Source organism: Thalassophryne amazonica, chromosome 18 (genome assembly GCF_902500255.1).
Source record: "Thalassophryne amazonica chromosome 18, fThaAma1.1, whole genome shotgun sequence".
In the NCBI taxonomy this organism is placed as follows: domain Eukaryota; kingdom Metazoa; phylum Chordata; class Actinopteri; order Batrachoidiformes; family Batrachoididae; genus Thalassophryne; species Thalassophryne amazonica.
The window spans coordinates 34,498,559-34,526,471 of NC_047120.1; the positions used below are offsets into that span (position 1 = coordinate 34,498,559).

Consider the following 27,913-nt stretch of genomic DNA (forward strand, 5'->3'; position numbering starts at 1 on the left):
CTGTAATTTCTAATTTGTTAATGTGATATTATAATTATTAAACCCTTTGAATTAAAGCTGATTATGTACATGTCTGTGTGACTTTCTTCCCTTTAATAGGACTGCAGCGTCTGTGAGACTAGGGTTTCTTCGTTCAGGCGGTGTGGCCCCAGAATGTGATGCCCAGCCCTTCTCGGCTCAAGACAAAGTATCGTCACAGTGTTGTCTCTGCAGGGGCACACATGCACGCATTCATCCCTCATGCAGCTATGATGCGCGCTGTCTGTCTCATTCTGCTCATCCTCACAGGTAAGTCTGCTGGATGAGGATACCTGTGGTGAGTTTGAACTGAAGGAAAGTCTAATTATTTCTTTGTTTTTTTTTTTAAAGCCAGAGCTCAGGACACATTTGTTTGGCAGCGCTTCATTTGTTTGTTTGTTTTTTAATGTCTGATCTATGTGCTGTTTGTACATTTGGATCCTGTGACATTTCACATGAAGCATTTTCACTCAGTTTTGCAAGCAAAATCAGATGTGCTGCTCTGATTCCTCTGCACTTCTTGGGATTGTGATGAAGCTGATGATGAATGAAAAGGGCAAAAATAAGTGAAGTGAAAGACTTTAAAGATACACTGTGTAGAATTTAGTGTCACCTCGTGATGAGGTTTTAGACTGCCCTATGCCATTACCCGTCACAATATTGCTTCCCTTCACATTTTTACCTCCGCCGGTTTTGCCTGTTTGTTTGTATGCCTGTTTGTGAACACAGGTTTTCATATATCATCATGAAAGTTTTACTGACTATTCATATCCTTATGGGCAAGAACTGATTCAATTTTCAAGGTCATAGGTCAAAGCCAGGAAAAGTCCCTATCTTTAACATTGAACAAATTTTCAAAAATTCATCTCTCTCTCTTATATATATATATATATATATATATATATAGATAGATAGATATAGAGAGAGAGAGAGAGAGAGAGAGAGAAAACATTTATTTCATATTTGAGAGCATTATGTAGGATTGTAACCTTTACAATGCAGTCTCAGGAGTTTTTTTGTGCTCCTGTCACAAAATGAGTCATATTTTCGTGACTGTGTTTGTTTTTATCTTGAATGAATGAATGAATGAATGAATGAATGAATGAATGATTTATTCAGCACGCACGAACAAAATCTCTCATTTATAAAACAAGTCAAGAAAAAACAAAAATTAAAACATATAGAACAAAACTCAAACAATTTACCAATTTAGTGCGGCTGAAAGGGTGTGGGCAGAAGCAAAAGCTTATAGACGCCCCCACCCCGTACATCAGTTTCCGTGTACAAACAAAAAATAAACACAAAAAACAATTACCAGTCAGCAATGTAACGCAGTGAAACAAAGTAATACAACAGACAGATCTTACTATTACTATACTAACCCCCCCCCCCCACACACACACACACACACATCACTTTCATTTCGTGCACCCCTCACAGAATGTATTCGAATAAATTTGTGCTCCCATAACAAAAATTTGGCAATTTTCATGACACTATCACAAACCAATAGATTAATGTACGAGTATATTTCATGATGCTGAATCACGACATGCCGTGAGATATGGTAGATCCTTTATCGATTGACAAAGTTTGATCTGGATCTGATCCGGATTACAGATTTTGTGGGCATTTAAATTTAATACTGAAAACCCCATTTGGTGTACATTTTGCATTATATCTCAATCCAAAGTGTCTCAGTCACTCTCATTTTTCCGTTATGGATTTACCTACACCACCAAAACTGGATGGAGGTTCTAATTTTATGCCTGTTTGTCTGTCTTCCAGTTATCAGTTGGAAACCAAATGCCACAAAGCAATGACAAATTGTGCATAGCAGAGATAACCAATGTTCTGTGAAAATGATCTGAAAAAGAATTCAGAAGAAACTGAAAAAGTTGAAAAAAAAACAAAACAAAACAAATAAACCTGACAACACCACAAAAAACTTCAGCTCAAGTACATGAACTATACATACTCTTGACATTTGATCACATCTAATTTAGCTTATGAAAAGCCACTTCAAACATGACGTTGACCTTGAGAAGTTTTTCTAGGGTAAAATTTTTGTGGAAACTTGTGCTGGCGGAGGTTTGCTCTGTATGAGCGCGGTGCTCTAATCGTTCTTTGTGGGTGGGTATTCATGCTCCCTTGCATTCTCTTGCACTGTAAACCCGAATGTTCAAATTAATTAAAAAGATTAAGTAGTTTAAACTCAAAGTTTTAGAAAAACATTCTACTTAAATATTTCAAGTTTGTGTAGCATGGTCTTGCTTTTTGAGTAAATTAAACTCAGAATTTGTGATTGACTTTAACTAATTCAATATTAAGGAAGCACAACTACAAAGCATAACTTAAGCACAACTTAAAATAATCATATCATCGTGATAATCATATCAAAATATTTGAGTTGACTTAATGAAGTGTTTAGCAGGGGTGGTGGAGAAGTAGTTCAGTTACTTGGTTTCAATGCATAGGGTTCCTGGTTCAAACCCCACCGCAAGAACATTTCTCCGTGTAATGTGAAGTCATGTCAGGAAGGGCATCCAGCATAAAACTTGTGCCAAATCAATATGCAGATTCACCTTGGATTTGCTGTGGCGACCCTGAGTGAAAAACAAGGAAGCACCTGAAGGGGCTTACGTTTACTTAATGAACACTAACTGTAATCATGAGGTACAAGTAGCATCACTCTAAAACACTGCAGCTGCGTTTAGTTATATCCACTTCTCTTTAACATAAAGAGCTCTTACAAGTTTTGGATGTTGAACTCAACTTTACGAGTTGAGTTGAGTTGTAAAGTTGAGCTCTTTATGTTAAAGAGAGGTAACAAGTGGACATAACTAAATGCAGCTGGAATGTTTTAGAGTGATGTAATCAAAACTTTTAAGTTCTGTGAACAACTGACTTTTAAGTTTATGAACTCAAAAATTTTGTGGCACTTGATTGTTTCAATATTTTTGAGTTGTGCTAACTTCAGGTTTACAGTGCACTTTAACACCGTGAGACAGAGTGTAAATGTATAAATTCTCAAATGCACCTACTGTACATTTTCCATGTTGCGTCCAAACCTGATGATTTTGCGTCGGGAAACATTTTCAAATTGGAAGCGCTTGTAGACGAAAATGGAGAGAAATTTTATTTCAGTTTTTATCTCATGCAAAACATTTTATTTTCATCTTTTTTCATTAACAATAATGCATGTTAATTACGTCTTAGTCAGCGTTTTACAACACTAATGTCACGTCATCTTAAACTCATTTTTGTCATGAAAAAAATGGTCATTGACAAAGATATTTCGTCTTGTCTCATCTGATGAAATTAACACGAGATCCACACACAGTCTTGACAAATGAGACTTGCATGGGCTGACAATGCACCACTGTACAACCAAAACTAAACTTGTCCCACATAACTTACACGTAACAAGAGCTTACAACACAGGATCTATCCCGCAGCTTGTCACTGAGTAGAAAGATCTTGCAAAATCAACAGCCGAGTTTGACAATAATCTCTCATGTGCAATGTGTATTGAGCCTCTGCTGTTGTGTGGGCCGCTGAAGAGGAGGTACTGCTGGCCCACCACCACCAGAGGGCGCCCTGCCTGGAGTGCGGGCTCCAGGCACCAGAGGGCGCCGCCGCCCCACAGGAGCAGCCTCGGTAACAGCTGTCACCCATCACCTGAGACAGCTGACGGCAATTATCACTGGGGTATATCAGCAGGACGGCATCTCCACCTCATCGCCGAGATATCGTTTCTACCAGAGAGGTAACGTATCAAAGCTACGGAGTGTATCTTTTTGGATTTGTGCTTAGTTTGTGGATTACTGTTCCAACGAGAGGTGGAGGTAACTTCCCTGCTGTTCGGAGTCCTGGGTGCAAACGCGCCCCCATCTAACTGTCCTTTGTTCCTCGCCAGCAGTACCAGGTCCGACACGCGGAGGCAGTGGCCACCTGGGAGTTCGGGACTTGGCGGCTCCAGTATTTCCGGGGTCCTGTGGCGGAGGAAGCCGTGTGGTTCCGGTCTTACCTTGGAGAGGCGTCTCCTATCTTCGAGCCTGCCCACACGACACTTTTGTGAATTGACTGTTGTCCATTGCTGTGATTGGTTGTATTCGTTGTGCACATTCACAACAGTAAAGCTTGTTATTTTGACTTACTCCATTGTCCGTTCATTTGCGCCCCCTGTTGTGGGTCCGTGTTCCTACACTTTCCCAACATCTGCTTCACTAAAATGAGGGTTCTCGAATTTGTTAGCCTGCTCTAGCAACCAGTAGACTGTGTAAAGGAAAGTGATTCCTCTTCTTTTTTCATTAGTCTTCCAGCTGTGGTACAAAATGCAAAAGGTGGAGTGACTATGGACAAGTCTATCAACATTGCAGTACAACCTGGCAAGGTGTTGGGTTTAGGAGTGTTTATCAGCAGAAATGAAATATAGCATTTACAACGATCAGTTTAATTACAGTGCCTTGCAAAAAGAATTCACCTCCCCTTGAGCTTTTACACTTTTGAATTTGTTTATGCCATTTCAAACGCAAAAAGTAAATCAGGTTTCTCTATATTAAAATTTCTAAAATGATACTCCTTTAACTCAAACTGAAAGCAAATGTCTACAACTTGATATAAATTAAATAAAAAATATCAAAGACAAGATAATGGGTTGCATAAATAATGACATTCTTTGGTATAATACACGTAAATCATGTTTTATTACCAGTTTTCTTCAGACAAGTCAGGAGATGGATACATGAACATCTCCAAGCCATTGAATGTGTTATGCATTTTATTTGCATCAATTATGAAGAAATAAGGCAGTATGGCACTTTATGATAAATCTGCATGGAGTAGACAGTTCTCAAAAACTGAGTGACTGTGCAAGAAGGAGAAGAGTGAGGGAAAACCACCAAGTAGCTGAACTTTTAGGTCTTCTTTTTAAGAAAATCCTCCTCTGTACCACTTCATCATGAAGCTCTATATCTGGTGATGCAAAATTCAAAAGTTGCACTGTGCACAATTTCTCCAATCACAGCCACAGAAGCCTATATCTTCTTCTGGGTTGTCTGGGTGTCTTGGTGGCTTTCCTCACGCTTCACCTTCTTGCACAGTCACTCAGTTTGTAAGAACTAAATATTAACACTGACCGTGTTAAAATAACACGGTCAATGTCTATATATCCAGACAGAGTTACCATACAGTATCATACTATTTGTATTTCTTAAAGACTGATGTTTCTTGCATAAGATCCAAATGAACACATTCAGTGATTTGTAAGTGTTCATGTATCCATCCCCTGATGTTGGCGAAAACTGGCAATCAAACTGATGATTTACGTGTGTTATACCAAAGCGTTCCTTTATTTATGCAATTTTGGGTTTTACATTTTTATTTAATTTATATCAAGTTGTTGAGATTTGCTTTCAGTTTGAGTTTAAGAAGGATAATTTTAGAAATTTTATTATAGAGAAGCCTGAATTATTTTTGTGTTTGAAATGGCATACACAAATTCAAATGTGTAAAAGCCCAAGTAAGGCATTGCACATGCAAAAATGACCAATGTGTTTTTTCATAAACTTAGAACCTTTAGAGCCTTTAATATCTACATGACAGCCAGCATGAAGGGGACCGTTCCCTTCTAATAAAAACACATTGTTTCATTGTTGCAGGTAATTGAACAGATGCTGCTGATAAACACGCTGTCACTTTAACTGGAAGAGTAATCCAGAAAGTCCATCTTATCGTGACATCTACATGTATACAAATGATTATTGTAATTGCCCTCTCTCAGCCAGCTGAAGACAGGACAGAAATTGTGTGTGTGTTTTAATGCAGTGTACTTCATTTTCCTGTCATGGCTGTTTGTAGGCAAGGCTTCCTCGACAAAAGTGTGCAGTTACAAGGATGTTGTGGATTACTTGAACCTGGCTACAGATAACGATGCCTTTAAGTTGACCCGACCTGTTCTGGACTACAGGCGTCCTACTGTGGTACAGTTGGACATTATTCTGTATGCCATTCTGGCTGTGGTAGGTACTGCACAGGTGTTGCAACATGTTATCTACCTAAAGGACAAGTTTAGTATTTATATCCTGAATCATACTAAAACATACTTAGCGATCAAGATTATGTGTGCTGTAATCATCTTTGATCATTTTTGGGGGGAAGATTCGTTAAGGATAGGATCCTTTTATACAGAGACGGGCATCAACTGAGAACATGGCACCATTTTGGGTCTAACTGCGCTGAACTACTGAATGAACCTTTCATGTTTTCCACACTTTTTAAATAATTTAACCACCTACAGCAACACATCCAGGTACAGGTATTATCAAAATAGATATAAAAATAGTTAAGCTATCAAATTTACATAAATTTACAATTTATGTTTTATTTAATTAATTTAAAGCCTGATTTACACGTCTGCAGCTCTGTAACTTTGTGTCATGACACCGACGTACGTGACAGTTTTAAACGCCTAGTTCAAAAATAATGAAACCTAAGTGCTGATTTGCATTGCATTTCTCATGAACAAGCCATTATTTTACTTAGCACCATTCAGATTTATCTGTGAGTTGCCTATAGTCTTTTTGACAGGTACTGAAATTTTCATGGAAAAATTCCACACGGTTCCAGAGACATGCACGACATTTACCCCAAAATAGCACTTTTTTCATAAATTTTGTGTGACACTGATATTTAGCATTATCATTTAAAGTTCAATGTTAAAGAAATAACCTTGTATTTTGTCAGTTTGTTTGTGCGTATACTAACACACAGTAATACATTTTTGTAAAGGTAGAAATGTCATTTCCTAGAAAAAAACATAATGTTTTTAAAGCAAGGTAAAACTGTTGCAAGCGTAACGCTGAGAATAAGTCCTTGATTTATTTTTGTCAAAACCTTAGCTATATCTCCTACTCTGCTTCAATAGAATAATTATATTACTTGTTCAATAACATGAGGAACTAATGGACAGAATGTCTGGTTCAGGGTTCTGCAGACTAAAGACAATACCTCCACCTGTTGTCGCAAGTGTTACGCTCTAGCACATTATAGTATATACACACACATATACATACATATATATATATACACATATACATACATATATACACATATATATATATACACTCAACAAAAATATAAATGCAACACTTTTGGTTTTGCTCCCATTTTGGATGAGATGAACTCAAAGATCTAAAATTTTTTCCACATACACAATATCACCATTTCCCTCAAATATTGTTCACAAACCAGTCTAAATCTGTGATAGTGAGCACTTCTCCTTTGCTGAGATAATCCATCCCACCTCACAGGTGTGCCATATCAAGATGCTGATTAGACACCATGATTAATGCACAGGTGTGCCTTAGACTGTCCACAATAAAAGGCCACTCTGAAAGGTGCAGTTTTATCACACAGCACAATGCCACAGACGTCGCAAGGTTTGAGGGAGTGTGCAATTGGCATGCTGACAGCAGGAATGTCAACCAGAGCTGTTGCTCGTGTATTGAATGTTCATTTCTCTACCATAAGCCGTCTCTAAAGACGTTTCAGAGAATTTGGCAGTACATCCAACCAGCCTCACAACCACAGACCACGTGTAACCACACCCGGCCAGGACCTCCACATCCAGCATGTTCACCTCCAAGATCGTCTGAGACCAGCCACTCGAACAGCTGCATAACCAAAGAATTTCTGCACAAACTGTCAGAAACCGTCTCAGGGAAGCTCATCTGCATGCTCGTCGTCCTCATCGGGTTCTCGACCTGACTCCAGTTCGTCGTCGTAACCGACTTGAGTGGGCAAATGCTCACATTCGCTGGTGTTTGGCACGTTGGAGAGGTGTTCTCTTCACGGATGAATCCTGGTTCACACTGTTCAGGGCAGATGGCAGACAGCGTGTGTGGCATCGTGTGGGTGAGCGGTTTTCTGATGTCAATGTTGTGGATCAACAGGGCCCATGGTGGCGGTGGGGTTATGGTATGGGCAGGCATCTGTTATGGACTAAGAACACAGGTGCATTTTATTGATGGCATTTTGAATGCACAGAGATACCGTGACGAGATCCTGAGGCCCATTGTTGTGCCATACATCCAAGAACATCACCTCATGTTGCAGCAGGATAATGCACGGCCCCATGTTGCAAGGATCTGTACACAATTCTTGGAAGATGAATTCTTGGAAGTTCTTGCATGGCCGGCATACTCACCGGACATGTCACCCATTGAGCATGTTTGGGATGCTCTGGACCGGCGTATACGACAGCATGTACCAGTTCCTGCTAATATCCAGCAACTTCACACAGCCATTGAAGAGGAGTGGACAAACATTCCACAGGCCACAATTGACAACCTGATCAACTCTATGCGAAGGAGATGTGTTGCACTGCATGAGGCAAATGGTGGTCACACCAGATACTGACTGGTATCCCCCCAAATAAAACAAAACTGCACCTTTCAGTGTGGCCTTTTATTGTGGACAGTCTAAGGCACACCTGTGCACTAATCATGGTGTCTAATCAGCATCTTGATATGGCACACCTGTGAGGTGGGATGGATTATCTCAGCAAAGGAGAAGTGCTCACTATCACAGATTTAGACTGGTTTGTGAACAATATTTGAGGGAAATGGTGATATTGTGTATGTGTAAAAAGTTTTAGATCTTTGAGTTCATCTCATACAAAATGGGAGCAAAACCAAAAGTGTTGCGTTTATATTTTTGTTGAGTGTATATATATATACACGAGGTCTCTTAGATAATAAACCGACCCTTTTATTTTTTTTTTTAACTATATGGATTTGAATGACATGCGATTACACCAATCATGCTTGAACCCTCGTGCGCATGCGTGAGTTTTTTCACGCGTGTCGGTGATGTCATTTCCCTGTGGGCAGGCCTTGAGTGAGATGTGGTCCCGCCCTCTCGGCTGAATTCCTTTGTTGCACACGCTGCTCGAGACGCGTTGCTTTATCAAAATTTTTTCTGGACCTGTGAGGAATATCCGAGTGGACACTATTCGAGAAATTAAGCTGGTTTTCTGTGAAAAGTTTAACGGCTGATGAGACATTATGGGGTGTTTCTGTCGGTGTAAGGACTTCCCACGGAGCGGGACGTCCTGCAGCGCTTCCAGGCGCTGTCGTCGGCCTGTTTCGAGCTGAAAACATCCTAATTTAAGGCTTAATTCACCCAGGACATCGTGAGAGAACAGAGAAGATTCAGAAGAGGCCGGCATGAGGAATTTATGCGGACATTCCACTGTTTAAGGACATTTTTTTAATGAAAGACGTGCGCGCAAATTCGCCGAGTCGTTTCCGTGACGACTCGGCAAATCTGTGTGCGCCGCGACAGGAAAAACACCTCCGTGTTGAAAACCTTTTGTAGAATTCAGGCGGCTTTTAATGGCTTTCAACAAGTGAGTAACTGAGAAATTGTTTAACAGCTTGGGCATGTTCCAACTTGCCTGTTAAGATTTCCAACGGAGGTGTTTTTCCTGCCGCGACCCCCCCGCGGTCGGGTCCAGCCCGACATGCGAATCTGCCCGCACGTTCTTTCATTACAAAATGACCGTTAACAATGGAATGTCCGAATAAACTCCTCATGCCGACTTCTTCTGAAAGTTCTCTGTTCTCTGACGACTTACTGCGTCAACAGAGCCTGAAATGTGGAGGTTTTCAACTTGAAACGGCGAGACGCTGCCGCCTCGAAGCGCAGATCGCCGTCAGGCGCCGTGGACCGTCCTTAAAGCGACACTACCAGACCAAAATCTCTCATCAGCCGTTAAAATTTTTACCGAAAACCAGCTGAATTTATTGAATGGTGTCCACTCAGTTGTGCCTTACAGTTTTGAAAAAAATTTTATCAACAAAGCAACAGTCTCTGAGCCATTCCTAAACAATGAAAAAAAATCGACGAGCGGGTGGACGACTCCTCACTCAAAGACTGCCCACAGGCGAATGACGTAACCGACAGGCGTGAAAAAACTCTTGCATGCCCACGAGGGTTCAAGCATGTCTGATGTAATCACACGTGATTCAAATCCATATGGTTTTTGAAAAAATAATAAGGTCGGATACTTTTCTAATAGACCTCGTGTATATATATATATATATATATATATATATATATATATATATATATATATATATATATATATATATATATATATATATATATATATATATATATATATATATATATATATATGCACTGACAGGGCCGTATATAGGAATGTGAAAGGGGGGGTTCAAATCCTTGAGTTGGGGGTCCAGTGGGTTGCAGGGCCCCCCGGTGAGGTCGAGGAGCAACGCCCTCATGGGGGGCTCAGCAGCAGAAGCTTTTTGAGGATTTCGAGGGGTAAAAAGCTACTTAAATTTCATTTGAAACCCAAAATGTATCATTTTAGGAAATACATTTTTATATACAAATAGTCCTTGCTTGGGATTGGATCATTTGCCATAAGAACCACCCAGGAAGAACCAAGATACCATTAATGCAAACTTTATACCTGCCTGTCGGTTGCAAATGACGCAACCGACAGGCGTGAAAAAACTCAGACATGCGCACGAAGGTTCAAGCTTGGCTGATGCAAGCACACGATTCAAATCCATATAGTTTTTGCAAAAAATAAAAAGGTCGGATAGTTTTCTAACAGACCTCGTATTTAGTGGTATTAATATTTGCGTTTACATTATGAATATGTATGTATATGTACGTTATATATTAAAATAGCGGTATTTAATTTGGCAACCTTGTTTAACTCGCGAAATTCGCATAATAAATCCCACGCGAATATTTGCACCTTTACAGTATTGGCAACAGGAAGGGGAAGCTCCCTTTATTTCTCAGCTTATACATACAAACATGTTTTTACAAACCAGACAAGTGTAATTGTGTGTCTACATGGGTATTTACAAGCCTACTAATCTGTTTGATATCAGAGGAGGATAGGGTCCAGGGAGCAAAAATTCTCAACCCCCATGGGAAAAGTTTATCTAGCAGTTTCCCCCTTTCATCACTTAAGGGATTACTCTGGCAGAGGAAATTGAAACTTGAGGGTGTGTGATAATAGCTGTGTAACAGTTAGTGCTTGTTGCTTATTATCAATGAAAAGAAAATACATAACGTTGATATCCAGATCAGAAAAAAATCATCAGAATTCTCGGGGGGGGGGGGGGGGGGGGGGGTCGGTTGAACCCCCTGAACCCCCTCTATATATGGGCATGCACTGATAAGTTCTAGCAATGACTGAACCGAGACCAATAGAAATATTGAAACTCTGATATACAGTAGTGTTCAGAATAATAGTAGTGCTCTGTGACTAAAAAGATTAATCCAGGTTTTGAATATATTTCTTATTGTTACATGGGAAACAAGGTACCAGTAGATTCAATAGATTCTCACAAATCTAACAAGACCAAGCATTCATGATATGCACACTCTTAAGGTTATGAAATTGGGCTATTAGTAAAAAAAAAAAGTAGAAAAGGGGGTGTTCACAATAATAGTAGCATCTGCTGTTGATGCTACAAACTCAAAACTATTATGTTCAAACTGCTTTTTTAGCAATCCTGTGAATCACTAAACTAGTATTTAGTTGTATAACCACAGTTTTTCATGATTTCTTCACATCTGCAAGGCATTCATTTTGTTGGTTTAGAACCAATATTTTGCTTGGTTACTAGTGTGCTTGGGGTCATTGTCTTGTTGAAACATCCATTTCAAGGGCATGTCCTCTTCAGCATAAGGCAACATGACCTCTTCAAGTATTTTGACATATCCAAACTGACCCATGATACCTGGTATGTGATATATAGGCCCAACACCATAGTAGGAGAAACATGACCATAATCATAATGCTTGCACCACCATGCTTCACTGTCTTCACTGTGAACTGTGGCTTGAATTCAGAGTTTGGGGTCATCTCACAAACTGATGAACAGCCTATAATTTTTTGCACCTGCGTATAAGTTTTCCCTCTCCAATCAACTTTTTAATCAAACTACGCTGTTCTTCTGAACAATGTCTTGAATGTCCCATTTTCCTCAGGCTTTAAAAGAGAAAAGCATGTTCAACAGGTGCTGGCTTCATCCTTACATAGGGGACACCTGATTCACACCTGTTTGTCCCACAAAACTGACGAACTCACTGACTGAATGCCACACTACTATTATTGTGAACACCCCCATTTCTACTTTTTTTTTACTAATAGCCCAATTTCATAGCCTTAAGAGTGTGCATATCATGAATGCTTGGTCTTGTTGGATTTGTGAGAATCTACTGAATCTACTGGTACCTTGTTTCCCATGTAACAATAAGAAATATACTCAAAACAGTGGTGTAGTTGACATTTTTGAAGTGGGTAGACTGTTTTTTGCCCGTCATCAAACCCGTGCATTGCGCCCCGGTTATTAACATTTTTAACACCATAACAACAAATAGATCTATACTTTCCATCTGATCATTTATATTCTATATTTGCCACTATAAATGTGAGAAATGTGTCAGAATGTAAGTAAGTAATTTGCACCAATTGCAAAATACAGTATACAACAGTAAATCTAAAAGAGTGATTAAAAAATACAAAGATCAAATACATTTATTTTTTGGCATCTGAAAACCTAATTTAACAAAGAAATTTAATCAGGTCATAAACCAGGAATAAACAATGTTTAAATCCAGCCAAAAGTATCATATGCAAGCTATTGTGCATTGTTTAACAGTAAATAAGACAACTTTAAGTCCCAGTCACTCAAAAAAAAGTGACTGACTCCTTGTTATTAAGAAAGAAAAGTTCTCAACAATAATAAGGAGCAGATTATTGCCTCCCAACTAAGTATATTGCAAGAGTTCACTTTTCCTCCCTCTATTTAGTATCGGATATGAGCCTGTACTGTCAAATTCAGCAGCTGCAAGATTCACCCTTCATATAATCCGCATGGCCCCACGTTGTTTGTGGACAGTTTAGACGCATAAACAAAACAGAACACACCGGTCTACATGAGCATGCACCAGCTGCAGAGCCTCACGCCTCCTACCACAATCTCTGTTGAAATTGACAGTCCATCATCAGGTCCAGACGGGGGACTGGAACCTGTTGGCTTTGTGGTCCATAAGGAAACCTACCCAGTATAAACAAGCTAGTATTAGTATATGTTAAGTTCAATTAAAACAGCAGCTAGGCTGAAGGACAGAAGCTAGCTCCCAGAAAATTAAAATACAATGAAAATATGGTAGATGCGTTACTTTGCGGAAACCTTTTCAACCCATGACAAAAACATTGTAGGCCAAATCAGTGGCACAAAAGTATAGTATGAAGACAACCAACTAACTAACTAAAACAACCATGCAACTACTGGGAGTATGCCACTTACCAATTCCAGTCATTTTAAAACTACACTATCCAACAGCCAACGGGACTCAAGCTCAAGAGACATCTTGACAATCTGTAGATTACCAGCAAAACTCTATTATTTTTTAAAAAGCTGTTTCATTTTATATTTTAACAATAAATGAACGGATCATTAAAAATGTCCACGAATCAAAGTCAAAAGACATTTGCACAAGTAGAAGCTCTCCACTTATTGTGCTCAAATTCATGACTCTGTCCTGATAACAACATTAAAGGCAATTACATATTTTGTCAAAATTACAAGTTGAAATGAGCATTAAAAAAAATTCATCAAGAGGTTTATGTCACAGAAATCCTACTTTACAATCACTGCAGTCATTGTTAAATTATTTCCTGTTGCATTTATAATAAACATTTGTATTTATTTACAGTGTCTGTTTTTCTGGTTGAAATGAGATATAAATAATCTACCAGACTTAAAAAAAAATGTACAAATTTCCATGTTATTTTGTCTAGAAATAAATGTCCAAGGTTCCTTATGTTAAACAAGAAATCTAATCTGAAATAACAGGTGGTTTTAATTTACAGATTAAACGTTTCTAAAGAACCATTTATTGATTTATTTAGCTATTTTAATTACAAGTTTTTTTTTACTTTTTTAACAGTAATCAGAAATTCTGAGGTAACAAACAACAACAAAAAAACATTTCCAAGGATTTTTCTTCATAAAACTGCTCCATAAATGAGCAGTCCTGTGACACGTTTGTTTTGTACAGATCCATTTTGTACAGATCAGTGGTTTCTGTTTCTGCCACTAGTCTTCCGTGTTTTGGCCCGACGCGTCGTTCCTATTGGACAACGCAAAGGTACGTCGCGGCTCAGAAAGTTGGATTGGCTTGAACTTTGTCTACGTCAGCCTGCCGACAAGCGGCAATGCGCGCTCCCGTCAGCATCTAAAAAGCAACGCGTCTCATTGAAAATAATGCTTTTTAGACCGTTTTTTTTGACGCGTCTGATGTATTCGGTGTGAAAGGCCCATTAGCTTAGTGAACAAATAAAAAACTAGCTGTAGTAGGCTAGCCCACTTACCAGAAATGCAGACAGCGCCAGGTTTATCTCCTCCACTCAGGGTGCAAACTTCATCAATCGGCCCTGAAGCAGCAGGTGGACGTTTTGGGGCCTGTTTTCTTTTCATTTTTTCGGGTAATAATCACCATCGACACTTCCAGCATTCTTCTTGTTTGTGTGCGGCTTTCGCGCTGATTAGCTGGTAGCCCCGCCCCATCTCTCTATGAGCCAATTAAAACTCTAATCTAGCAGAGCGAGCGGGGGTGGGACATACGGTGCACTGCAGTGATGGACGCCTGATGGCTGTCTTTTAAAGGGAGAAAATAAAATTACAGTCAATAAGCGCTTATTTTATTTACACCGCCACGTTCCCCGGGGCAATTTGAAGTGGGTAGACGGAAATTCCTGGTCATTTTAGGTGAGTAGACGGCGTCTACCTGCGTTCCACGTAGACTACACCACTGACTCAAAACCTGGATTAATCTTTTTAGTCACATAGCACTACTATTATTCTGAACACTACTGTATAACCATACATAAAATGATAACATTTCACAAAAAAGACCACTTTCAAATTTTGATGGTTATGTCACACTTTGGCTTCATTATTTTTTAACTATAAGCCTAAAGTTCTCCATCGCTGGATTATGCTTTATTCTCAACTAATTTAACCCTCAACAAGCTTTTTTAGACAATCATCACCTCCAATTCAAAGGTAAGATGTACAATTTCCTCTTTTTTTGATTCTGTGCTGTAAATTTGTGGACTTTTTGATCACGTATGTGACCCCAAAATGTAGGCAGCATGCACACTGCAAAATCTATAAAAATATGAGAGGAAAGAGTGAAAGCAGAAAAGTGTCAAATCACAGCCTTTTGCTGTGTCTGATTTAACAGGTGCTCGTCAGTCTGTGTCTGAGCACGGTATGAAAAAATAAATGGATGCTTTTTTAATCACAGAAATGACTCCAGCCCCACATGCGAGGAATTATTAATGCAAATGCATTGCGATCAGACGGGACATTTTATCCAGTGTGAGCGAAAAATGTGTTATACAAAATCTGTTGTATGCAGTGTTTATTAGATGGAAAACAATATAAAAACTCTGGGGCTTTTTTGTCTGGTGACTGCAAATATACGGTTTATATGATGACAGTTTAGGTGAGTTTTACTGTACATGGGACTGAACAATAAATTTACCTCTCAAAGCTTTGACGATGAAGTCACTTCCATCCCACACAGCTGACTTTATTTTCCCAAATTTTTCTTCTCTTCGTCTCTGAAGGGAATCTGTACATCTTGAAGCCCTTGTTGTGTCTATTTGTGCATCCAAATGCACAGCAACCCGACATTTTCAGCGAATAAATAAATAAAATAGCTGGATTTCCATGCAGACAGATTAACAGTAAACATTATTTTGGCCCCAAGATGGCACCAGGAGTCATGTGAATGTTTTTTTTTTTTTTTTTACTTGTCATGTCACTACTCTTTGTATCAAGGGACTCTAGTTAAAGAAGTTATAAATGAAAAGAAATGGCAGCTGTCACAGAAGTTATAAAAATCCATAGCACACTCAAAATAGCACCAGCAACATACTTTTTAAATACCAGCAGTACAGCGATGTCAAAAGAAATATCACTAGCTACATGTTTTTTTTTGTTGCTTTTACTAATATACTGTTTTTTTAGCGACAAAGTGGCTATCTGTATGTAGCTCTATTAATAATTCCAAATTCTATTTGTATGTAGCGCAGCCATGTTACGTTAGGGATTATGATCAGGGTTGGGGGTTGTGATTAAGGATACGTAGCAGCTTCCTAAATGTCATTTAGGAATCTTTGTATCAATGACAAATACATGTACAAATACGTAGCCCGATAATCACGTGACCTACAACCCCAGTTCCAATGAAGTTGGAGCGTTGTGTAAAATGTAAATAAAAACAGAATACAGTGACTTGCAAATCCTCTTCAACCTATATTCAGTTGAATACACCACAAAGACAAGATATTTAATGTTCAAACTGATAAACTTTATTGTTTTTGTGCAAATATTTGCTCATTTTGAAATGTATGCCTACAACACGTTTCAAAAAAGCTGGGACAGTGGCATGTTTACCACTGTGTTACATCACCTTTCCTTCTAACAACAGTTAATAAGTCTTTGGGAACTGAGGACATTAATTGCTGAAGCTTTGTAGGTGGAATTTTTTCCCATTCTTGCTTGATATGTGACTTCAGTTGTTCAACAGTCCAGGGTCTCCATTGTCGTATTTTGCACTTCATAATGCGCCACACATTTTCAATGGGCGACAGGTCTGGACTGCAGGCAGGTCAGTCTAGTACTCACACTCTTTTATTACGAAGCCACACTGTTGTAACACCTGCAGAATGTGGCTTGGCATTGTCTTGCTGAAATAACCAGGGACGTCCCTGAAAAAGACATTGCTTGGATGGCAGCATGTGTTGCTCCAAAACCTGGATGTACCTTTCAGGATTGATGGTGCCATCACAGATGTGTAAGTTGCCCATGTCATGGGCACTAACACACCCCCATATCATCACAGATGCTGGCTTTTGAATTTTGTGCTGGTAACGATCTGGATGGTCTTTTTCTTCTTTTGTCCAGAGGACACAACGTCCATGTTTTTCAAAAACAATTTGAAATGTGGACTCATCAGACCACAGCACACTTTTCCACTTTGTGTCTGTCCATTTCAAATGAGCTTGGGCCCAGAGAAGGTGGCGGTGTTTCTGGATGTTGTGGATGTATGGCTTTCGCTTTGCATGGTAGAGTTTTAACTTGCACTTGTAGATGTAGCGACGAACTGTGCTAACTGACAATGGTTTTCTGAAGTGTTTCTGAACCCATGTGGTAAGATCCTTTACACAGTGATGGCAGTTTTAATGCAGTGCCGCCTGAGGGATCGAAGATCATGGGTATTCAATGTTGGTTTTCGGCCTTGCCACTTACGTGTAGAAAGTTCTCCAGATTCTCTGAATCTTCTGATTATGTTATGGACTGTAGATGATGGAATCCCTAAATTCCTTGCAATTGAATGTTGAGAAACATTGTTCTTAAACTGTTGGACTATTTTTTCATGCAGTTGTTCGCAAAGTGGTGATCCTCGCCCCATCTTTGCTTGTGAATGGCTGAGCCTTTTGGGGATGCTCCTTTTATACCCAATCATGACACTGGTGACAGCCAGTCAGAGTAGAGAGGCATTGTGACATCACCGGCTGGTCTCTCTTTGGCTGCTAATTCACCAAGGTGGAATCGGGTCCGAAACCACTGCATTTCTGTGTAAATTTGACGTTTCTCAGATATTGTGTAAATGCTAGCAAGAAAAACTGTAAAAACTTGTAAAACTGAAACACTATTTGTGTAACCTGATAACAGCTTTGGATTGATTTACAAGACGTCTCGTGGACATCAGTGTGCACATGCATCATACACGTTCAAAGGTAACTTCGGGTCTTTTCAAAAGCTTACGTATGTGCACACACACAGAACCTCCTGCAGATGTCGTTAAAAGGTACATTCTCCTCCAGCCAAGGGTATTTTAGCATTGCGTTATATGTATATTTTTTAATAAGTTTGCAAAAATCTCAAAAGACATTTTCACATTGTCATTATGGGGTATTGTGTGTAGAATTTTGAGGAAAAAAAAATGAATTTCATCCATTTTGGAATAAGGCTGTAACATAACAAAATGTGGAAATGGTGAAGGACTGTGAATACTTTCTGGATGCACCGTACCTCAGAGCAGTGACTTATTTTAACCCCCAAAAGGTTTGTGAAAAATTATCTTTTGGGGCACTCCCTGTTGTGGAGGGACATACAAACATGTTGAACCCCTTATATTGTCCACATGTTCATAAACTGGAACCACCATACGTTAGCAGATGCTTCTCATGGATCTTGCACTTCAAGTACTTTTATTTGATTTTTTTTTTTTTTTTTTTTTGAGACGGCTACCAATACAGGAAGGGCTAGCAGCCCAGCCTGTATCTCCCGTGAGAGAGAAACCCGAAACAATCAATGGAAAGACCTTCAGAATGATGCACCAAGGTTGTAGGGAGGATGACAGCCCCATTATGATGGATGCCACGTTATCAGACTGGAATGGAAATTAGACCATGAATTGAAGATGCATCTATGGAAACGTGGGAAGGAACCCATGAGGCATCAGAATTCACCAGGACCTCTACCACAGGTGCCCCATTGATAAATGTCTGTGTATTTCTGTTTCTGCAAAATGTCCAAAAGGGATTTATCCCATATAGCACGAATGTCAAAATAGAGTAGATCCTTGAGAAGTTTGACTGCTGACAATGTTTTAATATGACTCAGGATGAAAAAAACAAAAACAAACCTGTCCTTTAGTGTCATTAATACGTACACGATGATAAAGCAGTGATATTTATTCCCAGGTTGAAAAGACACAAACCTTTGTTCCTTTCATTTGGGTGACAGCGGTAAGTGAATCTTGCTTCCTAAAAATGGCACATCTTGTCAGTGACTTGTTGTATTCAGTCTTTCAGATTTGATATATATATATATATATATATATAGTGAACTTATCTCATATGTTTCACAGATGTGGAAGGATGAGCGTATATCATGGGACCCTTCTCAGTTCTGTGGAATAAAACAACTTTCATTTCCACGAGACATGCTCTGGACCCCAGATCTCTTCATCAATGAGATGTGAGTGACCTACTTTAAAAATATGTACAATTACAATTACTGAATACCTGATAGAAAAAGTATTCCTAACATTAAAGTAATGTAACCGATTACTTTCATTCCACTTGGATTGGATTGTCTTCTGTATGATTGAAATTACTGTAGATAACTGATAACCATGCTGAACTGAGGCCCGTCCACACACACGATGGGTTCAGACACATCCACAAAAGTTTTGTATGGTATTGCCGTTTTGTCCACATGGAGCAGGCATGTAATTCTTTTTGAAAAAGGGCCCCAGGGTGAATACATCTGAAAACACTGGATTTGCATCATTGTGTGGACAAGCAATATGGAACATTTCTGAAAGGATGATGTCATAACACCACCTCTCTAATCACAGCAGCTCAGAATTAATGACACGTTATTGTTAAGAGTGTAACTTATTTTTTTGTGTCTTGTCATTAATGACATTTATTTTCATCATAAGCAGAAAGCTGGAGAGATGAAGAATTAATGGCTGTGGTGAAAGGTGATCCTGAATAAATAGAGCGCTGTGACGCTAATAAAATAACTGCAGAAAGGACTTTCAGCTTTTAAAATAAGTTATCTTTATTCTTGTTGGTGGGACAAAGCAGCGGCTTTCTTTAGCTCAGGCTGAGAACACAGAGGGACTTCTTTAAAATTGCTGCGTTTGTTCACATGCAATTTCCACTATAAGGACTCAAAGTATTTCCAAACAGCATCTTCCAAACTAAGAACATCTTCTGTTGATAACAGCTGTTCTTTCTGCTTTGAAACATCCTTGAATGTTGCAGCTACATTGATTAGCTCCTTACACTATAGTTATGTGCATGATACATCTTCTTTTCTGTTTTTTTGTGGAACTGTTATGGCGCCACATACAGGCCTGGCATATGTTCTACAGCAGGGGTGGGCACCAGGTGATCAGCGAAATCACCTGGTGGAGTCAGTGGCTGCAAAGAAAACCTGCACCCTCTTGGCCCTTTCTGGAACAAGATGCCCACCCCTGTTCTACAGTGTTTTCAGTTGTTTTGAGCCTTTTCATATGGACGCAGATATTTGTTGATACAGCAGTGCCATGTTTACGGAACCCTATTTGAAAACAAGGAAAGAAAAAGATTGCATTGGGGAAGTGCTGTGTCTGTGTTGACAAGGCCCTAGACTGCATAAATCAACGTAGTGCTACAACAAAATCACAAATCTTATTCATTCTACATGCTTTCTGTGTCTTTGACATGGCATTAGATACCTAAGCTGGTCTTCACAAACTAACATTTGAGAATTAGCAATAAATCTACTTTGGACAGGCTACTATGTCAAATAAAGTTCACTTGTTAACTGTCATTAACTAATGTTTACTCTAGCTAACTGTAACTAACTGGAAGTATCCTAGCAAGAAATTTTCATCATTCCACTGGTTTCCACCATCCTTCTCGGCTAGCCTAGCTACACTTTAGGCTATCGGTTAAAAATAAAAACTAATAAAAATCTCATCAGAAGTCACTATTGGCTCTCTGAAATTTCACTGAGTCACTATATTACATGACGACATAATCATGCCTAATTTAAATATGATGGGAATCTGAACAGCATCATGTTCTCTTGATGGTTGGATTATTTTGTTTGCTCTTTTTTTTGTGGAATGGGAAAGATGGATGGGTCTATATAGCTGTAATTTTGTTACACACACACACACACACATATAAAATTTTTTACTATATTATATATATAATATAAATATATTAAAATTCTAAAATGATATATTAGAATTTTATTATATTAATTATATATATTACATAATTGTATTTTATTCAACTAACAATTTATAGACTGATCAGTTTGTACAGAAAAGATGTTATCAGCTAATTAAAATTAACTCCTCATGTGTTGCCATAGAGACAGTGGTCTTCACTACTTGTTTCATGGCCTTTGCGCTCTCACCAAGATTTAATGGTTCACAATTGATTCTAAAATCAGCTATAAGAACTCTGGTGCAAGAAATGTCTAGTATCCCACCAGGAGGACCAGACTTATGCATCTGCTCAAAGTAGGCAGCTCTATGTGACAGTACAGCAGAGGCATCTATCAGGACTTAACCATCTTCCACCATAACTGCAGTAAGACGAGGTGTAGGTTTGGAGGAACAAAGTGCTTTGATTCCACTATAAGCAGATCGAGGATCACTAGACCACAGATGGTAGATCACAGATCCCCTGATCACAGATCCTCCTGATCACAGATTCCTCCAACAAATATCTCTTTGTCGATTCTCAGGGCCATTACAGCCTGATTCTTAATTGCCTGTCGGTTACGTCATTCGCCTGTGGGCAGTCTTTGAGTGAGGAGTGGCCCACCCTCTCGTCGATTTTTTCATTGTTTAGGAATGGCTCAGAGACTGCTGCTTTGTTTGATCAAATTTTTTTCAAAACTGTAAGGCACAACTGAGTGGACATCATTTGATAAATTCAGCTGGTTTTCGGTAAAAATTTTAACGGCTGATGAGAGATTTTGGTCTGGTAGTGTCGCCGTAAGGATGGCCCACAGCGCCTGACAGCGATCTGCGCTTCGAGGCGGCAGCGTCTCGCCGTTTCAAGTTGAAAACTTCCACATTTCAGGCTCTGTTGACCCAGGAAGTCGTCAGAGAACTTTCAGAAGAAGTCGGCATGAGGAGTTTATTCGGACATTCCATTGTTAATGGACATTTTGTAATGAAAGAACGTGCGGGCAGAGTCGCATGTCGTGCCGGACCCAACCGCGGGGAGTCGCGACAGGAAAAACACCTCCGTTGGAAACCTTAATGGGCAAGTTGGAACATGCCCAAGCTGTTAAACAATTTCTCAGTTACTCACTTGTTGAAAGCCATCAAAAGCCGCCTGAATTTTACAAATGGTTTTCAACACGGAGGTGTTTTTCCTGTCGCGGCGCACACAGATTTGCCGAGTCATCACGGAAACGACTCGGTGAATTTGAGCGCACGTCTTTCATTACAAACTATCCTTAAACAGTGGAATGTCCGCATAAAGTCCTCATGCCGGCCTCTTCTGAATCTTCTCTGTTCTCTCACGACATCCTGGGTGAATTAAGCCTTAAATTAGGATGTTTTCAGGTCGAAACAAGCCGACGACGGCGCCTGGAAGCGCTGCATGACGTCCCGCTGCATGGGAAGTCCTTACAGCGACAGAAACACCCCATAATCTCTCATCAGCCGTTAAACTTTTCACCGAAAACCAACTTAATTTCTCGAATAGTGTCCAATCAGATATTCCTCACAGGTCCAGAAAAAAATTTTGATAAAGCAACGCGCACCGTCTCGAGCAGCGTGTGAAACAAAGGAATTCAGCCGAGAGGGCGGGACCACATCTCACTCAAGGCCTGCCCACAGGGAAATGACGTCATCGACACGCGTGAAAAAACACACGCATGCGCACAAGGGTTCAAGCATGATTGGTGTAATCGCACGTCATTCAAATCCATATAGTTAAAAAATAATAATAAAAGGGTCGGTTTATTATCTAATAGACCTCGTAGAATTTCCATAAAGCCATACACTAACTGCTCTGGATGATATGTAAAGTGTCCTCAGAAATGAAACATTGTCTCCTATGTACACTGTTGATTTGACACAATCCTCAGCAACTTTCTGGGTCTGGTTACAGAAAAACACCCACAGTCCATTCAGATCACCAGTTGTTTCCATGTCTGCAAGTCCTTCAGACAGACTTCAGGCAAATTCCTGAAAAATGGTCTGATCTTGAATTCTGGCCAGACTTCACCTGACTGATATGAATGTATGCTGAACCCCCCCGCGCCCAGAAGCTTTCTAAAATGACAGATTGAGTCAGAAAAAATGTCTTCCAAGAAATGACAGATAACAGTGCTGCATGAATCCAGTATATGAAATAAGAAAGATCAGAATGTTCATGTGTAATACAGGATGTGGCCTTGAATATGCACTTTGTGGCTATTCTGCTGATCCATTAATGATTTGAGAGCCCGATATTTGCTGCTGTCACCTTTCCTGTGTTTGGTTTGAGGTTAAATGGCTTGGCTGTATGCTCATTTCCATTAAAATACACATTACAGCTGCAAGAACATTTGAGCAACACTATGCGGTTTTAGTGCTCCGCAAACATGCAGTGAAAATATTGTCTTTGTGCATTTTCTTCCAGGGTAGAAAAGGATAGTTCTCCTATCAGTCCCTACGTCTTTGTGTCTTATGATGGGACGGTCATGTCTGAGCAGGACATGAAGGTGGTCAGCACCTGCCCAATGGATGTCCATAAGTTCCCCTTTGACACACAGAAGTGCACCATCACCATTGGTTCTGGTATACACTCTGGTGAGGGACAGCGAGAGATGTCCATTCAGAAGGTGATGGTCATGTTTCACAATCACTCTGTTTTCTCTCTCTCTCAGTTAATGAAATGATGCTCAGCCCTTCATCCAACTCATCTCGGGCCACACAGTTTTCCAAAGAACTGATGAAAACCCAAGCAGAGTGGGATTTTGTTCGCCTGTCAGTTGCCAGTAGAAATATGTCCTATAATGGACAGCAGTGGGACCAGCTAACATACACTGTAAGCAACAACATTCTAGTTTCAATTTATTTGTTATCAGAATGCATATCTTGACTGAACTTTATCCTATCTAGTTTACCGTAAAAAGGAGGCCCCTTCTGTACGTCATTAACTTCTTGTTACCGATCCTGTTCTTCCTGAGTCTGGACTTGGCATCCTTCTTCATCTTGGATCATCGAGGAGAGAAGCTGGGTTTTAAGGTTACCATACTGCTGGGTATTTCTGTGCTGATGCTCATCTTAAACGACATTCTGCCCTCAATGTCCAACAACACCCCACTCATAGGTACAAAATACACCAAAGACTATAATCTAGATTGCACGATCTGTGTACCAATGCATATTCTCCCTTTTCATCTCTGGATGTTATAGCATACGAGGTCTATTAGAAAAGAAACTGACCTTTTTATTTTTTCAAAAAACTATATGGATTTGAATCACGTGCGATTACGTCAGACAAGCTTGAACCCTCGTGCACATGCATGAGTTTTTTCACGCCTGTCGGTTGCGTCATTTGCCTGTGGGCAGGCTTTGAGTGAGCACTGGTCCACCCCCTCGTTGGAATTCCTTTTATCTGACTTCTTCCTGAGAGACTGGCGCTTTGCTTGATCAAAATTTTTTCTGAAACTGTAAGGCACATCCAAGTGGACACCATTCGAGAAATTCAGACGGTTTTCGGTGAAAAGTTTAACGGCTGATGAGAGATTATGGAGTGTTACTGTCGCTTTAAGGACTGCCCACAGAGCCGGACGGTGCGCCGTGCCCCAAGCCACCGTCGTCAGCCTGTTTCAAGCTGAAAACTTCCAAATTTAAGCCTCTGTTGATCCAGGACATCGTGAGAGAACAGAGAAGTTTCAGAAGAGCTCGGGATCAGCAGTTTATCCGGACATTCCACTGTTAAAGGAGACTTTTGTAATGAAAGACGTGCGGACGGATTCACGCGTCGGCACCCAGCCGCTCATGGCGCGGCGCCACAGCAAAACACCTCCGTGTTGATAATCATTCGTAAGATTCAGACGGTTTTCGATGGCTTTCAGTCGAGTGAGTATCCAAGAAATTGTTTAACAGCTGGGCATGTTCAAACTTCCTGTAATGCTTCCAACAGAGGTGTTTTGCTGTGGCACCGCGCGATGAGCTGCTGGGTGCTGACGCGCGAATCCGTCCGCACGTCTTTCATTACAAAATTTCCTTAACAGTGGAATGTCCAGATAAACTGCTGATCCCGAGCTCTTCTGAAACTCCTCTGTTCTCTCACGACGTCCTGGGTCAACAGAGGCTTAAATTTGGAAGTTTTCAGCTCGAAACAGGCTGATGACGGCAGCTCGGGGCGCGGCGTGCCGTCCGGCTCCGTGGGCAGTCCTTAAAGTGACAGTAACACTCCATAATCTCTCATCAGCCGTTAAAATTTTCACCGAAAACCGTCTGAATTTCTCGAATGGTGTCCACTTGGATGTGCCTTACAGTTTCAGAAAAAATTTTGATCAAGCAAAGCGCCAGTCTCTCAGGAAGAAGTCAGACAAAGGAATTCCGACGAGGGGGGGTGGACCAGTGCTCACTCAAAACCTGCCCACAGGCAAATGACGCAACTGACAGGCGTGAAAAAACTCACGCATGCGCACGAGGGTTCAAGCTTGTCTGATGCAATCACACATGATTCAAATCCATATAGTTTTTGAAAAAATAAAAAGATCGGTTTCTTTTCTAATAGACCTCGTATATTAGGAACTGCTTATTTGTATGGACTTGATTTTGATGTTTATTTGCCAGACAAAAGTTTGACAGTTGAAAGGAAATATACTGAAATAGCCGATTTTGTCAGCCTTAGTGGAGGTGTGGCTCAAACGGGGTGGGACACAAATGCAAACTCTCACACTCTGATGGAGTAAGAAAAAAGTTTAATATAGAGGACAAGCAGAGATTCGGTACACATGCTGTCATGCAGCGAGGCAGAAGTAGGAGAGAGTTGAGAGGCTGAGACATGGTCCAAGAAGTAAGCAGAGGTCAAAAATACATGGCATGGTGGCAGAGACAAAATCAAGGTTAAAAAAAACAAGGCAGGGTCTAAAAACAGGCAGGTAGCAGAACAAGGCAAAACTGGACTGTGGAAAAAGGCTGGAACGTGAATGTAAATTCAGCAAACTGGCAGCGAGGAGGAAAACACAGGGCTTAAATAAAACAAGTGGTAGGAAACGAAACACAAGAGTGAGGGAACAATTGGGGAAGGGGGCGTGGAAAATAGACCAGACAAGACACACCCATACCAAATCCTGAACACCAGACAAGAGCGTGCAGTAAGACAAAAGCAAAGTGAACATAATCCAATGAAAAGATTAACCTAAAACCACAGTGATTTGAACAAAATAGTCATACTTATCTATGTATAGTTGAATATGATTTTTTCTTCTGACGTGTCAATTTGATTTTCAAGTTTGCTGTCTATTGTAGCATACAATGCACTAAAACTACAAATCACAATGTTGCATGTCATTATAAAGCCCAGACTTTCTCTCTGCGGCCCCAACTCTGCCTGACTTCCGGTGTCGCAGACCGAACGGTCCCCTCTAAAAATCAGTCCGCCCTGCCTTCAGCCGCGGTTCACGGATTATCACCTTGTTTCTGCTGAAAACTGCACTCCAATCATCATCTATCACAATGACAGATATCTGAAGCTTTTGTACAACAATCATTTCCACATAAATTCAGCATTATTTCATCATAAAACACAGAGGAAGCAATCAGAGCACCACAGCTACATGAGCTGCTAGCTGATGCGTTCACTGCGCCTCTGTCATTTCAAAGCATCACTGATTATTGACTTGTTTCTGCTTCAAACAACCTCATTTCTGCTTAAAACTGACTTTAGAATGATTTAAGAGGTTTTACTTTGTCATCTGATGGTTAATAATCCCAGGAATCCATTTGATCATTTTGGGTGAAGAGATCCTGTCTCAGACGAGCTGCTGTGGTCCTAAATGATGCATGTGCAGTACAGGCAGGCCAGACCAATTTTTACGGGGGAAACCGTTTTGTGTGCGACACCAGTATTTGTATACTTTTAGTATGAATCCCATGCAGTGTTTTATAAATGAGGCCTTGGGATATGATTGTTTAATTTGCGACTTCTCGTTTGTGAGTCAGATTTAGGTGCACTCAATAGCAAACTGATGACTTGTTATTGGCTGTTTTCTCCTCTTAGCAACCTACTGCATTGTGATTTTTGCCTTGATGCTGATGAGTCTCTTGGAGACTATTTTAGTTACGTATCTGACAGACAAAGACTGCATGTCCTGGGAAAGGCAAAGGTGGAAAAACAACAGGGAGGAGAAAGAGGAAAACCCTGAAATCCACAGCTGTAACACCGGTGAGTTTTTACATCAGTGAAGTGTGAATGACTTTAATGTATTATATGTACTGTGGATTATTTTGTGTGCATGTACTGTTTCAGAGGAGAAAAGTGACTGTGTGTATATCTGCCATGGGTACAACACTGACAGACCACACGAGCACTTATCTGTGACTGAGGAGGTACAACCCGATTCATACAAGTTCAGCAAATTCAGCCTCGACGAGAGAGCAAAGCCACTTTGTCACGACTGTACATGTGTGCAGGTGAACAACAGCGTGCAGTCTGCAGAGGTTCACGTGTTACTGCTGATCCTGGAGCAGTTAAAGCAGCAGCAGAAAACTCTGAGGCTGCTCGCGAGCAGCAAAGAGGGACCTCGGAAACCTGCCTGCTGGGTCACGAGGATCAACAAAGTGTTCTACCTTTCTTACGCCATCGCCGTCTCACTTTTTCTAGTCCTTCTCTACTTGGGATGGACCGTATAACATTGTCATACAACACTGCTAGATTTATTCCCCTTCAGGCCTCATTATTTTAATGGTGCAAGCACTATGGCAACCATGTATTCCCAGGCAGCTTCTCCATGGATCTGTTTGATAGGCTCACACAGCTTCACGATGCTTATGCAGGCTAGCTCAACTGGAAACAGTGGATGTGCTCAGTAAACGTGTTCTGAGACGCTCACATGCTTGTCTCATTGGTTTTTGACTGGTGCACCAATCACAGTGAAGCATGATGAAAATGTTTCTCCAAGTTTAGAGATGCTCCTGTAAAACGTGGCCTGTATGGTGCAGAGTGGCATTGTGGCAATGGCAGACCATCCATCCATCTTCTATACTCAGACTCAGA

At 40.3% G+C, this 27,913-nt stretch overlaps 1 protein-coding gene across 1 annotated transcript; it reads left to right on the forward strand.

Moving 5' to 3' along the window:
• Positions 1–142: 142 nt before the first annotated feature.
• LOC117530923 (5-hydroxytryptamine receptor 3A-like) lies at positions 143–27,887 on the forward strand. Its single transcript, XM_034193882.1, has 10 exons — positions 143–288; positions 5,881–6,041; positions 18,866–18,910; positions 19,033–19,142; positions 23,315–23,484; positions 23,562–23,722; positions 23,797–24,007; positions 26,918–27,082; positions 27,167–27,246; positions 27,331–27,887. The coding sequence occupies exons 1-10, from the start codon at positions 159–161 to the stop codon at positions 27,547–27,549; spliced, it is 1,452 nt and encodes a 483-aa protein (XP_034049773.1). The 5' UTR covers positions 143–158; the 3' UTR covers positions 27,550–27,887.
• The last annotated feature ends 26 nt before the right edge of the window (positions 27,888–27,913 follow it).

Excerpts from the sequence above, each read along its gene's own strand:
- LOC117530923 (XM_034193882.1), top strand. The coding sequence starts at position 159 with ATGCCCAGCCCTTCTCGGCTCAAGACAAAGTATCGTCACAGTGTTGTC. Across the intron at positions 289-5,880 it reads CATTCTGCTCATCCTCACAG|GCAAGGCTTCCTCGACAAAA; the intron begins GTAAGTCTGCTG and ends GGCTGTTTGTAG. Across the intron at positions 27,083-27,166 it reads AATCCACAGCTGTAACACCG|AGGAGAAAAGTGACTGTGTG; the intron begins GTGAGTTTTTAC and ends GTACTGTTTCAG.